Source organism: Podarcis tiliguerta (genome assembly GCF_965153285.1).
Source record: "Podarcis tiliguerta genome assembly, chromosome: 1".
Taxonomy (NCBI): Eukaryota; Metazoa; Chordata; class Lepidosauria; order Squamata; family Lacertidae; genus Podarcis; species Podarcis tiliguerta.
This window is the reverse complement of record NC_139534.1, coordinates 89,388,598-89,401,710: the sequence shown is the minus strand read 5'-3', so window position 1 is coordinate 89,401,710 and position 13,113 is coordinate 89,388,598. Positions and strand designations below refer to the sequence as shown.

The 13,113-nt window shown below is 43.2% G+C and overlaps 2 protein-coding genes across 4 annotated transcripts; both read left to right on the top strand.

Annotated features, from left to right (window-relative positions):
* Nucleotides 1–81: 81 nt before the first annotated feature.
* Nucleotides 82–5,468, top strand: LOC310657648 (disintegrin and metalloproteinase domain-containing protein 20-like). Of its 3 annotated transcripts, none has more exons than XM_083398623.1 (2): nt 82–1,014; nt 3,144–5,468. In XM_083398623.1, exon 2 carries the CDS (start codon nt 3,163–3,165, stop codon nt 4,978–4,980), a length of 1,818 nt encoding a protein of 605 aa, XP_083254749.1. In that variant the 5' UTR covers nt 82–1,014; nt 3,144–3,162; the 3' UTR covers nt 4,981–5,468. The 3 variants fall into 3 exon arrangements, with proteins under 3 accessions (XP_083254749.1, XP_083254748.1, XP_083254747.1); XM_083398622.1 differs by lacking the exon at nt 82–1,014 and adding an exon at nt 2,074–2,978; XM_083398621.1 differs by lacking the exon at nt 82–1,014 and having other exon boundaries at nt 2,075–5,468.
* A 2,227-nt stretch (nt 5,469–7,695) lies between these two features.
* Nucleotides 7,696–11,972, top strand: LOC310657603 (disintegrin and metalloproteinase domain-containing protein 20-like). Its single transcript, XM_083398520.1, has one exon. It carries the CDS (start codon nt 8,534–8,536, stop codon nt 10,781–10,783), a length of 2,250 nt encoding a protein of 749 aa, XP_083254646.1. The 5' UTR covers nt 7,696–8,533; the 3' UTR covers nt 10,784–11,972.
* The last annotated feature ends 1,141 nt before the right edge of the window (nt 11,973–13,113 follow it).

The window sequence follows — 13,113 nt, the reverse complement described above, 5'->3', positions numbered from 1 at the left end:
GGTCTATGCTGGTTTATACGGGGAGAGGTGTTTCTTCAGGTATTTGGGTACTGAGCCACAATAGGCTTTGTAGGTCAGAAACTGATTGGTAACCAGTGTGGTTGGGCCAGGATTGGTGTTATGTGCTCAGACTGTCTTGCCTCCGTGAGCAACCTGGCTACTGAATTCTGTACCAACTTCTGAATTGCCTTCAAAGACAGCCCCATGTATAACACATTGAGTAATCTAACCCAGAGGTCATCAGAGTATGGCTGGCCCCCAGCCCAAGCAGATGGAAGGCACTTCATGCTACCAAGGCCACTTGAGCCTCAAGTGACAGCAAAGCGAAGTTTCCAGAAGTATCCCCAAGCTATGTAACTACTCCTTCAGAGGGAGTGCAATCTCATCAAGAGCAGGCCATTTCCCATCCATCCAGTCTAGGGAACCATTCACTTCAGTTTAATCTGAACTGAGCTTCAGTTTATTGGCTCCCATCCAGTCTATTACTGAGTCAAGACATCAGTCAGGCACATCCACTGCTACACTTGTAGATGTGAAGAAATCCAGATGTGCCATTAACATATTGCTGTCAACGTACTGCAAGACTCTGGATGACTCCACCCAGCGGTTTCCTGTAGATTAACATGTTTAACAGCATGGGGGCCATGCTTGATCCCTAAGGAGCCCTGCATTGAAGACTTTGTGAAGCTGAAAAGCACTCCCCAAGCATCATCCTGTGGAAATGACTATCCAAGTAGGACCAGAACCACCGCAAAGCAGTGCTGCCCACCCTCACACAACCGCTCCAGAAGGATACCATGGTGAATGGTATTGAAAGCCGCTGAGAGATCAATAGGATTAACAGGGAATTAACACATTCTCCCATCCCTCTCCTGACTGAGGTCATCATACAGCATAACAAAAGCAGTTTCCATGGCCAAACAGACCTAAACCTTGATTAAAATGGATTCAGAAAATTGGTTTCATCCAAGAGATCCTCGCTCTGGCTCACAACCAGTCGCTCAAAATATACAAGTAAGCGTTTATTTCTTTGTTTTAAAAGACAAAAGGCAGTGATTAAAAACACTGAAAGTACAAATGCTAACATTTTTTATGAAAATAGGTGTAAAATGGTTGAGAAGTCCTAATGTTATGAATAATTTCTTCTGAATAAACCCTAAAGGGAGATTACTGAATGTTGCTATGGACAAAAGAGGGATGCTTTAATCCTTAAGTTCCAAAGTTCTGCTGATAGCAGACTGATTTTATTATATAGGGACCAATTTCAGTGTTGCACATAGAGGAGACTGGATCTCATCTCTCTCTCTCTCTCTCTCTCTCTCTCTCACTCTCTCTCACACACACACACACACACACACACACACAGAGTTGCAAATATTGGCCACAGATACTGCAGCTGAGGGAGGAAGGAGCTTCAATGCTCTATTCCACAGCATCCCAGCTCTTCCCTTTTCAGTACAGTTGAAGGTGAAGCAGCCTGCAGAGGAAAAAGGGGAAGGTGGAAGCAGTATTATGCCCTTGTTAGACCTTCCTCTTTCCAGACTAGAAATTGGAATGTGGGGCTGAGCTGCTCTTTTACTCTCCAAAATTTCATAGGTGAAGTAGGCACACTTATTTGAAACAATAGGAAACTAAAGCCCAGGGAATGAGGCTGCTAGTCACCGAGACAGCTAATCTTACACAGTGGCATCTGGCTTTTTGCTTATAGTCTGAGGTCTGCACTTGCTCAGAGTCCACGCTGGCACTGTTTTGAGCCTGGTCCTCAGCTATCCATCTCTCCACTGTAAATGGAGAAAACCACCTTTCTTTGTTTCTACAGAGGTTCCTTACAAATAAAAGGCAAGTGTAGAAAACCAGGACGTACCTCTGTAAAAAAACCACACACCCTCATTTCAGAGATAACATGTTTTTCTGCCAGAAAAAGTATTAGAAAAAGTTAGTCTGTTAAAGCCTATAAAACAATTTGTTCTACCAAGACACGCTGCTGATTTACTACAAATTCATATTATAGGTACCACTTTCTAGCGGGAAGGTAAACGGCGTTTCCGTGTGCTGCGATGATGCTGGCTCGCCAGAGCAGCTTCGTTACGCTGGCCATGTGACCCGGAAGTGTCTCCGGACAGCGCTGGCCCCCGGCCTCTTAAGTGAGATGGGTGCACAACCCTAGAGTCGGACATGACTGGCCCGTACGGGCAGGGGTACCTTTACCTTTACCTTTACCTTTACTCCAACCTGCATCTAATATTGTAAATTTATGAGATCTATGGATTTAGGGCGTTATACAAATTTAATAAAATAATAATAATTAAAAACTCCCCCTTCGCCTTACCTGCTATTGCTGCATATTGCTGGCCAAATCTCTTTAGAGCAGGCAACTTGCTGTTCACATATCCTGCTTCCAGCCCTTCAGTGGCACAAGAAATACTATATCTATACCAAATTTGTTCATGACAAGGCCATAGGAACTCCTACTAGCGCATAGCTGTCAACGTTTCCCTTTTTCTAAGGGAAATTCCCTTATTCCAAATAGGATTCCTCACAAGAAAAGGGAAAAGTTGACAGCTATGCGACTAGGTCTTCTTCCATTGCCCTGCACTCAGTTCCCACGATTACCTGACACTATGGCCCTCAGCCTATCAGCACTCCTTTCTGTTCTTCCTGTTAAGTCCCCTGTCAGGCACTCTGACCCGCTTCCCACTCGCCCAGTCTCTGCATTCTATTCCGTCCCTAATCACCAAGGCCCGCCCACATTCCAAAGGTAAATCTACAGACGGTTGCTATCATCAGAATCCTTCTCTCTCTATAGGAGTCTCCTTCCCATTTTGCTTTGGGCCCACAACAGGCCATCCCATGGGGTGCCTTAGTGCATTCTTTCACCTGTCAGGGAAGATGACAAGCAGTCTTCCCTGGCTGCTGGTGCTGATCTCATGGAATGTGTTGAGTGAGACTGCAGGTCAGAACCCTCCACAGGGCTATAGGTATGCCTCCTATGAGATGATTGTCCCAAGGAAATTAACCCCCCGATATGGACAAAACCCCCACACTATCACTTACTTGCTGCAAATTGAGGGGAAGGGCCACATCGTGAAGCTCAGGAAAAAGAAGAGCTTTGTGCCTAAACATTTCCCTGTCTTCACTTACAGTAGGGAGGGGGACCTTCAGATGGACTATCCTTTCATCAGAGATGACTGCTTCTACCGCGGCTCGGTAAAAGGCCATCCTGCCTCTCGAGTCACCCTCAGCACTTGCTCAGGGGGACTCAGGGGTCTGTTGCACTTAGAAAACCGCACCTATGAAATCGAACCTGTTCAGGCATCTGCTACTTCTCAACATGTGTTGTATAGATTGGAGGAAATGGTGGGTGCTGCACGAATGAGGTGCGGGCTAACAGAGGAAGAGCAAAGACGCCAAGAGGCCATGATCCAAAGCACAAATAATGTAACAGTTCAAATTGATGCGAGAGGAGCCTGGTGGACACACACCAGATACGTGGAGCTTGCCATTGTGATAGAACATGAACGATATGTCAGGTTTGACAGAAATGAAAGTCGTATTGTTTTGCAAGTTCTAGATATTATCCATGCTGCAAACTCAATATATGAGCCACTTGCTGTTGAGTTGTCTATAGGTGGCCTGGAGATTTGGTCAGAAAAGAACCTCATGAAAATCGAAGACACAATGGAAAAAACACTGCTCAATTTTGTCACGTTTGTAAAAAAGTCACTAAGTAAGCATACACATCTTGATGCTGCTCACTTATTTGTATATAAAAGTTTTGGAGCTACACTTGGGTTAGCGTACTTAAGATCAGTTTGTAATGCCCACTGGGCAAGTGGCGTTGAGTCATATGTGACTCCCAGTTTGTTTGATTTTACTGTTATATTTGCCCATGCAGTAGGACATAATCTTGGAATGAAACATGATGAAAAATACTGCACTTGTGATAGACATGCTTGCGTTATGACTGAATATGGAGTAGGCTCAGATAAGTTTAGCAATTGCAGTTACAAGGATTACTTCTCAGTAAGGAACAGACGATGTTTGTTTGTTCCACTACACCCTGATCTAATGTATAAATTTGCATACTGTGGAAACAAGGTAGTGGAAGATAAAGAGGAATGTGATTGTGGCTCAACAGAGCAATGCAAGTTGGATCCATGTTGCCAGGCTAATTGCATGTTGAGTCCAGAAGCCGCTTGTGCTTTTGGAGAGTGCTGTGTTGAGTGTCAGTATCTTCCTGTTCATAAGGTTTGCAGAGAACAGGTCAGCAGCTGTGATCTCCCCGAGTATTGCAACGGGACTTCAGAATGGTGTCCTGAAGATGTTTATGTACAAGATGGTGCCCCGTGTAGTGATGGGGCATATTGCTATCATGGGAATTGCACAACTCACAATGGGCAGTGCAGAATGATCTTTGGCAAGAAAGCAACCGGTGCATCAAAGGATTGTTTCAGTGAAATGAATGCTCGAGGTGATCGCTTTGGGAACTGTGGGCTTAGACACGACACTTATAAGAAATGTGATACTCAGAACATTTTGTGCGGCCGAATCCAGTGTGAAAATGTTTATAAACTACCTTCTTTGGAGGAACACAGCACCATAATTAATACGCCCCTTGGCAATAGGCATTGCTGGAGTACAGATTACCACGCTGGAATGGAGATACCCGATATTGGAGCAGTGAGAGATGGGACTCCTTGTGGCACAGAAATGATGTGTATTAATGGGGAGTGCAAGAATGTGTCCCTCTTGAAATATGATTGCAATGTCACAAAGTGTCATAATCGAGGAATATGCAACACTTACAAACATTGTCATTGTGATTATGGCTGGGCCCCTCCAGACTGTCTAAACCAAGGTAATGGTGGCAGCATTGACAGTGGACCTCCTCCACCAAGGAACACTTCAAAACGTAGCGTCAACATGACAGGAATTATAGCAGCAATTGTATTTCTTGTTTCTACTATTTTTGCTGTTTAGGGGCTGGGTATTTGTTTCAGGAAGCGTCTGAGAGAGCGGTTTGTATAAAAACCAGAAAAAACATATGAAGAAGGTGTAAAAGAGGAAGAAAATCCTGTCCCAACTGAATCAGAGAATTGAACAATACACTGAATGTGTCAACTAGATGTGCAGGAAATAATGGACAGTATTATGCAGAGATAAAAAGGCAACAAAACACTTTAACAGCTGAGCATCACAACGTTACGTAAGCTTAGTGATTCCATGTCTTCATATCAAAGCAACTGAAGAATGCAGAGAACCGTGGAAACAAATTGTTAAAATGACAAAATGTTGATTTGTTTATCTAATTTATTCTTCATACTTTAAAGAAGGTAATCCAAAGTGATTTATAATATAAAAACAAACACATACTGTACATTGAAACCAGCAGAAAATAAAATAAAAACCAAAGATAAATGTAAAATAAAATCCCATTTTTAAAAGGCGGGATTAAAACATTCCAACCACGGGAGACCACAGATAACTAAAAACAAAGGTCTAGCAAAAGAGGGGGGAGTTTTTGCTTAGTGCCTAAAGCTATTTCTTCATGATGCCAGGTGCGCCTCCTCAGGGGGAGCATTCCATAAGTAGGGAGCCACCACTGAAAAGCCCCCTTCTTGTGTTGCCACCCCCCAGAACTCCTGAGGAGGAGGCACAAGAAGAAAGGCCTCAGATTATTATTGTAGGGTCTATGCTGGTTTATATGGGGAGAGGTGTTTCTTCAGGTATTTGGGTACTGAGCCACAATAGGCTTTGTAGGTCAGAAACTGATTGGTAACAAGTGTGGTTGGGCCAGGATTGGTGTTATGTGCTCAGACTGTCTTGCCTCCGTGAGCAACCTGGCTACTGAATTCTGTACCAACTTCTGAATTGCCTTCAAAGACAGCCCCTTGTATAACACATTGAGTAATCTAACCCAGAGGTCATCAGAGTATGGCTGGCCCCCAGCCCAAGCAGATGGAAGGCACTTCATGCTACCAAGGCCACTTGAGCCTCAAGTGACAGCAAAGCAACGTTTCCAGAAGTATCCCCAAGCTATGTAACTACTCCTTCAGAGGGAGTGCAATCTCATCAAGAGCAGGCCATTTCCCATCCATCCAGTCTAGGGAACCATTCACTTCAGTTTAATCTGAACTGAGCTTCAGTTTATTGGCTCCCATCCAGTCTATTACTGAGTCAAGACATCAGTCAGGCACATCCACTGCTACACTTGTAGATGTTAAGAAATCCAGATGTGCCATCAACCTATTGCTGTCAACGTACTGCAAGACTCTGGATGACTCCACCCAGCAGTTTCCTGTAGATTAACATCCTGTAGATTAACATGTTTAACAGCATGGGGGCCATGCTTGATCCCTAAGGAGCCCTGCATTGAAGACCTTGTGAAGCTGAAAAGCACTCCCCAAGCATCATCCTGTGGAAATGACTATCCAAGTAGGACCAGAACCACCGCAAAGCAGTGCTGCCCACCCTCACACAACCGCTCCAGAAGGATACCATGGTGAATGGTATTGAAAGCCGCTGAGAGATCAATAGGATTAACAGGGAATTAACACATTCTCCCATCCCTCTCCTGACTGAGGTCATCATACAGCATAACAAAAGCAGTTTCCATGGTCAAACAGACCTAAACCTTGATTAAAATGGATGCAGAAAATTGGTTTCATCCAAGAGAGCCTGGCTCTGGCTCACAACCAGTCGCTCAAAATATACAAGTAAGCGTTTATTTCTTTGTTTTAAAAGACAAAAGGCAGTGATTAAAAACACTGAAAGTACAAATGCTAACATTTTTTATCAAAATAGGTGTAAAATGGTTGAGAAGTCCTAATGTTATGAATAATTTCTTCTGAATAAACCCTAAAGGGAGATTACTGAACGTTGCTATGGACAAAAGAGGGATGCTTTAATCCTTAAGTTCCAAAGTTCTGCTGATAGCAGACTGATCTTATTATATAGGGACCAATTTCAGTGTTGCACATAGAGGAGACTGGATCTCATCTCTCTCTCACTCTCTCTCTCTCTCTCTCTCTCTCTCACACACACACACACACACACACAAACGGAGTTGCAAATATTGGCCACAGATACTGCAGCTGAGGGAGGAAGGAGCTTCAATGCTCTATTCCACAGCATCCCAGCTCTTCCCTTTTCAGTACAGTTGAAGGTGAAGCAGAGGAAAAAGGGGAAGGTGGAAGCAGTATTATGCCCTTGTTAGACCTTCCTCTTTCCAGACTAGAAATTGGAATGTGGGGCTGAGCTGCTCTTTTACTCTCCAAAATTTCATAGGTGAAGTAGGCACACTTATTTGAAACAATAGGAAACTAAAGCCCAGGGAATGAGGCTGCTAGTCACCGAGACAGCTAATCTTACACAGTGGCATCTGGCTTTTTGCTTATAGTCTGAGGTCTGCACTTGCTCAGTCCACGCTGGCACTGTTTTGAGCCTGGTCCTCAGCTATCCATCTCTCCACTGTAAATGGAGAAAACCACCTTTCTTTGTTTCTACAGAGGTTCCTTACAAATAAAAGGCAAGTGTAGAAAACCAGGACGTACCTCTGTAAAAAAACCACACACCCTCATTTCAGAGATAACATGTTTTTCTGCCAGAAAAAGTATTAGAAAAAGTTAGTCTGTTAAAGCCTATAAAACAATTTGTTCTACCAAGACACTTTGCTGATTTACTACAAATTCATATTATAGGTACCGCTTTCTAGCGGGAAGGTAAACGGCGTTTCCGTGTGCTGCGCTGGTGCTGGCTTGCCAGAGCAGCTTCGTCACGCTGGCCATGTGACCCGGAAGTGTCTCCGGACAGCACTGGCCCCCGGCCTCTTAAGTGAGATGGGTGCACAACCCTAGAGTTGGACATGACTGGCCCGTACGGGCAGGGGTAACTTTACCTTTACCTTTACTCCAACCTGCATCTAATATTGTAAATTTATGAGATCTATGGATTTAGGGCGTTATACAAATTTAATAAAATAATAATAATTAAAAACTCCCCCTTCGCCTTACCTGCTATTGCTGCATATTGCTGGCCAAATCTCTGTAGAGCAGGCGACTTGCTGTTCACATATCCTGCTTCCAGCCCTTCAGTGGCACAAGAAATACTATATCTATACCAAATTTGTTCATGACAAGGCCATAGGAACTCCTACTAGCGCATAGCTGTCAACGTTTCCCTTTTTCTAAGGGAAATTCCCTTATTCCAAATAGGATTCCTCACAAGAAAAGGGAAAAGTTGACAGCTATGCGACTAGGTATTATTCCATTGCCCTGCACTCAGTTCCCACGATTACCTGACACTATGGCCCTCAGCCTATCAGCACTCCTTTCTGTTCTTCCTGTTAAGTCCCCTGTCAGGCACTCTGACCCGCTTCCCACTCGCCCAGTCTCTGCATTCTATTCTGTCCCTAATCACCAAGGCCCGCCCACATTCCAAAGGTAAATCTACAGACGGTTGCTATCATCAGAATCCTTCTCTCTCTATAGGAGTCTCCTTCCCATTTTGCCTTGGGCCCACAACAGACCATCCCATGGGGTGCCTTAGTGCATTCTTTCACCTGTCAGGGAAGATGACAAGCAGTCTTCCCTGGCTGCTGGTGCTGATCTCATGGAATGTGTTGAGTGAGACTGCAGGTCAGAACCCTCCACAGGGCTATAGGTATGCCTCCTATGAGATGATTGTCCCAAGGAAATTAACCCCCCGATATGGACAAAACCCCCACACTATCACTTACTTGCTGCAAATTGAGGGGAAGGGCCACATCGTGAAGCTCAGGAAAAAGAAGAGCTTTGTGCCTAAACATTTCCCTGTCTTCACTTACAGTAGGGAGGGGGCCCTTCAGCTGGACTATCCTTTCATCAGAGATGACTGCTTCTACCGCGGCTCGGTAAAAGGCCATCCTGCCTCTCGAGTCACCCTCAGCACTTGCTCAGGGGGACTCAGGGGTCTGTTGCACTTAGAAAACCGCACCTATGAAATCGAACCTGTTCAGGCATCTGCTACTTCTCAACATGTGTTGTATAGATTGGAGGAAATGGTGGGTGCTGTACGAATGAGGTGTGGGCTAACAGAGGAAGAGCAAAGACGCCAAGAGGCCATGATCCAAAGCACAAATAATGTAACAGTTCAAATTGATGCGAGAGGAGCCTGGTGGACACACACCAGATACGTGGAGCTTGCCATTGTGATAGAACATGAACGATATGTCAGGTTTGACAGAAATGAAAGTCGTATTGTTTTGCAAGTTCTAGATATTATCCATGCTGCAAACTCAATATATGAGCCACTTGCTGTTGAGTTGTCTATAGCTGGCCTGGAGATTTGGTCAGAAAAGAACCTCATGAAAATCGAAGACACAATAGAACAAACACTGCTCAATTTTGCCATATTTGTAAGAGAGTCACTAAGCAAACATATAGATCTTGATGCTGCTCACTTATTTGTATATAAAAGTTTTGGAAATACACTTGGATTAGCGTACGTAAGAACAATTTGTCTTGCCCAATGGGCAACTGGTGTTGAGACATATATGACTTACAGTTTGTTTGATTTTACTGTTATATTTGCTCATGAATTAGGACATAATCTTGGAATGAAACATGATGAAAAATACTGCACGTGTGATCGACATGCTTGCGTTATGGCTGCATATGGAGTAAGCACAGATAAGTTTAGCAATTGCAGTTACAAGGATTACTTCTCAGTAAGGAACAGACAGTGTTTGTTAGTTCCACTAGACCCTGGTCTAATGTATAAATTTGCATACTGTGGAAACAAGGTAGTGGAAGATAAAGAGGAATGTGATTGTGGCTCAACAGAGCAATGCAAGTTGGATCCATGTTGCCAGTCTAATTGCATGTTGAGTCCAGAAGCCGCTTGTGCTTTTGGAGAGTGCTGTGTTGAGTGCCAGTATCTTGCAGTTCATAAGGTTTGCAGAGAACAGGTCAGCAGCTGTGATCTCCCCGAGTATTGCAACGGGACTTCAGAATGGTGTCCTGAAGATGTTTATGTACAAGATGGTGCCCCGTGTAGTGATGGGGCATATTGCTATCATGGGAATTGCACAACTCACACTAGGCAGTGCAGAATGATCTTTGGCAACAAAGCAACCGGTGCATCAAAAGATTGTTTCAGTGAAATGAACGCTCGAGGTGATCGCTTTGGCAACTGTGGGCTTAGACACGACACTTATAAGAAATGTGATACTCAGAACATCTTGTGCGGCCGAATCCAGTGTGAAAATGTTGATACAGTACCTTCTTTGGAGGAACACAGCACCATAATTAACACACCCCTAGGCAATAGGAAATGCTGGAGTACAGATTACCATGCTGGAATGGAGATACCTGATATTGGAGCAGTGAGAGATGGGACTCCTTGTGGCACAGAAATGATGTGTATTAATGGGGCGTGCAAGAAAGTGTCTCTCTTGAAATATGATTGCAATGTCGCAAAGTGTCATAATCGAGGAATATGCAACACTTACAAACATTGTCATTGTGATTATGGCTGGGGTCCTCCAGATTGTCTCAATGAAGGCTATGGTGGCAGCATTGACAGTGGACCTCCACCACCAGGGAAGGCTTCGCAGCATATTGGCATCATCATAGGAATTATAGCAGCAATTGTATTTCTTGTTTCTACTATTTTTGCTGTTTTGGGGCTGGGTATTTGTTTCAGGAAGCGTCTGAGAGAGCGGTTTGTAAAAAAAACAGAAATAACATATGAAGAAGATATAAAAAAGGAAGAAAATCCTGTCCCAACTGAATCAGAGAATTGAACAATACACTGAATGTGTCAAATAGATGCACAGGAAATAATGGACAGTATTATGCAGAGATACATTTAAGTTTCTAAAGTTTTTAAAACCCTTCTTCATTATATTTGTCTACTAGGCACAACAGGGCGGAACTCTGCAATATGATGAAACATACTGCACTTGTGATTGACATGCTTGCGTTATGGTTGCATACCAAGCAAGCACTGATAAGTTTGGCAATTATAGTTACAAGGATTACTTCTCAGTAAGGAACTTTCAATGTTTGTTAGTTCCACCAGTCCCTGATCTAATGTATAAATTTGCATCCTGTGGAAACAAAATAGTAGAAGATAAAGAGGAATGTGGCTGTGGCTCACCAGAGCAATGCAAATAGGATCCATGTTGCCAGTCTAAGTGCATGTTGAGTCCAGATGCCACTTGTGCTTTTGGACAGTGCTGTGTTAATTGTCAATTTCTTCCAGCTCAGTCTGTTTGCAAAGAGAAAGTTTATGCCTGTGACCTTCCTGATTACTGCAATGGGACTTCAGATTTGTGTCCTGAAGATGTTTACGTACAAGATGCTGCCCCGTGCAGTGATGGTGCATATTGCTATAATGGAAATTGCACAACTGACAATGGACAATGCAAAATGATATTTGGCAACAAAGAAACCGGTGCATCCAAGGATTGCTTCAGTGAAATGAATGCTCAAGGTGATCGCTTTGGCAACTGTGGGCTTAGACATGACACTTATAAGAAATGTGATACTCAGCATATCTTGTCTGGCCTGGCTGAATCCATTGTGAAAATGTTGATCAGTTACCTTCTTTGCAGGAACACACCACCATACTTCATACTGCCCCTGGCAATAGGCAATGCTGGAGTACAGACTACCACGCTGGAATAGAGATACCCGATATTGGAGCAGTGAGAGATGGGACTTCTTGTGGTAGTGACCTGATGTACATTGATGGGAACTGCATAAGCATGTCCTTCTTGCAGTATGATTGTAATATCACAAAGTGCCATGACTGAGAAATATGCAATACTCAGAAACATTGTCATTGTGATTATGGCTGGGCTCCTCCTGACTGTCTCTATGAAGGCTACGGTGGCAGTGTTGATAGTAGACCCCCTCCAAGACATAGTATTTTTAAATTTAGCTCCAGCATGGCAGCAATTATAGGAGTAATTATATTTGTTTTTTGTGTTCTTGTGGTTCTGGGTATTTATTTCAAGAAGCACTAGACACAGAGGTTTGGCCAACTGAAGGAGCAAATGCATGAAAAAAATATTTTAAAAGGAGAAGACATTCCAAACTGAATTAGAGAATTGAACAATGCATTGAAATTGATGTGCAAATTGATAATGGACAATATTATACAGAAATACATTTAAGTCTTTAACCTTTTGATTACTCTTAAAAGTTAGGGGTATTTTTTAATATTTTTTTTCAGCTAGGCACTACAAACAGGAAAATTTTGCAATGTGGTCTATATTCTCTAACTCTCATATGTATCTTCCTCAAGCCCACAGCAGGAAAAGCCCTGGGCAGGAGGGGCTAAACCCTCTGTGAAAGAAAATCCCATTCACACAGAAATTTACATAGTGATTCTGTTGAAATAACTGAGATGCTAACCTAAGATATGCTGGCTGTCTAGCAATAATATTGCAGCTGATTGGCTCAGCTACTGAACAGCAGAAACGTATGCAGTCTTAGTTATTTCCACCAGTGTAGGATGGGCGTTGAAAAAGGTAGTGTGGAAGCAAAAAACATGAATGTTATAATGCTAAAATATACAACAACCTTACTTATAAGTAGCTTTTCCTTAATCTTTATATGCAGAAGATAGTGCATAAGCACTGAAAGTACAAATGGCAATGTTTTCAATCCAATATAAGTATAAAATTGCTCTGAAGTCAAACAAATGAGATATATTAGTTATACGGATAATTCCTTGAGTAAATCCTCAAGGATGATGATGATGATATTTTTATTATTTATACCCTGCCCACTCTGGGCAGCTTACAGAAGAAGAAGAAGAAGAGTTTGGATTTGATATCCCGCCTTTCACTCCCTTTAAGGAGTCTCAAAGCGGCTAACATTCTCCTTTCCCTTCCTCCCCCACAACAAACACTCTGTGAGGAGAGTGGGGCTGAGAGACTGTGACTGGCCCAAGGTCACCCAGCAGCTGCATGTGGAGGAGCGGAGACGCGAACCCGGTTACCCAGATTACGTGACTACCGCTCTTAACCACTACACCACACAGCAAACATAAAGCATAATAAAACATCAAACATTAAAAACTCCCCTATAAGGTAAAGGTAAACCTGGATGGTTTGTTGTTGTT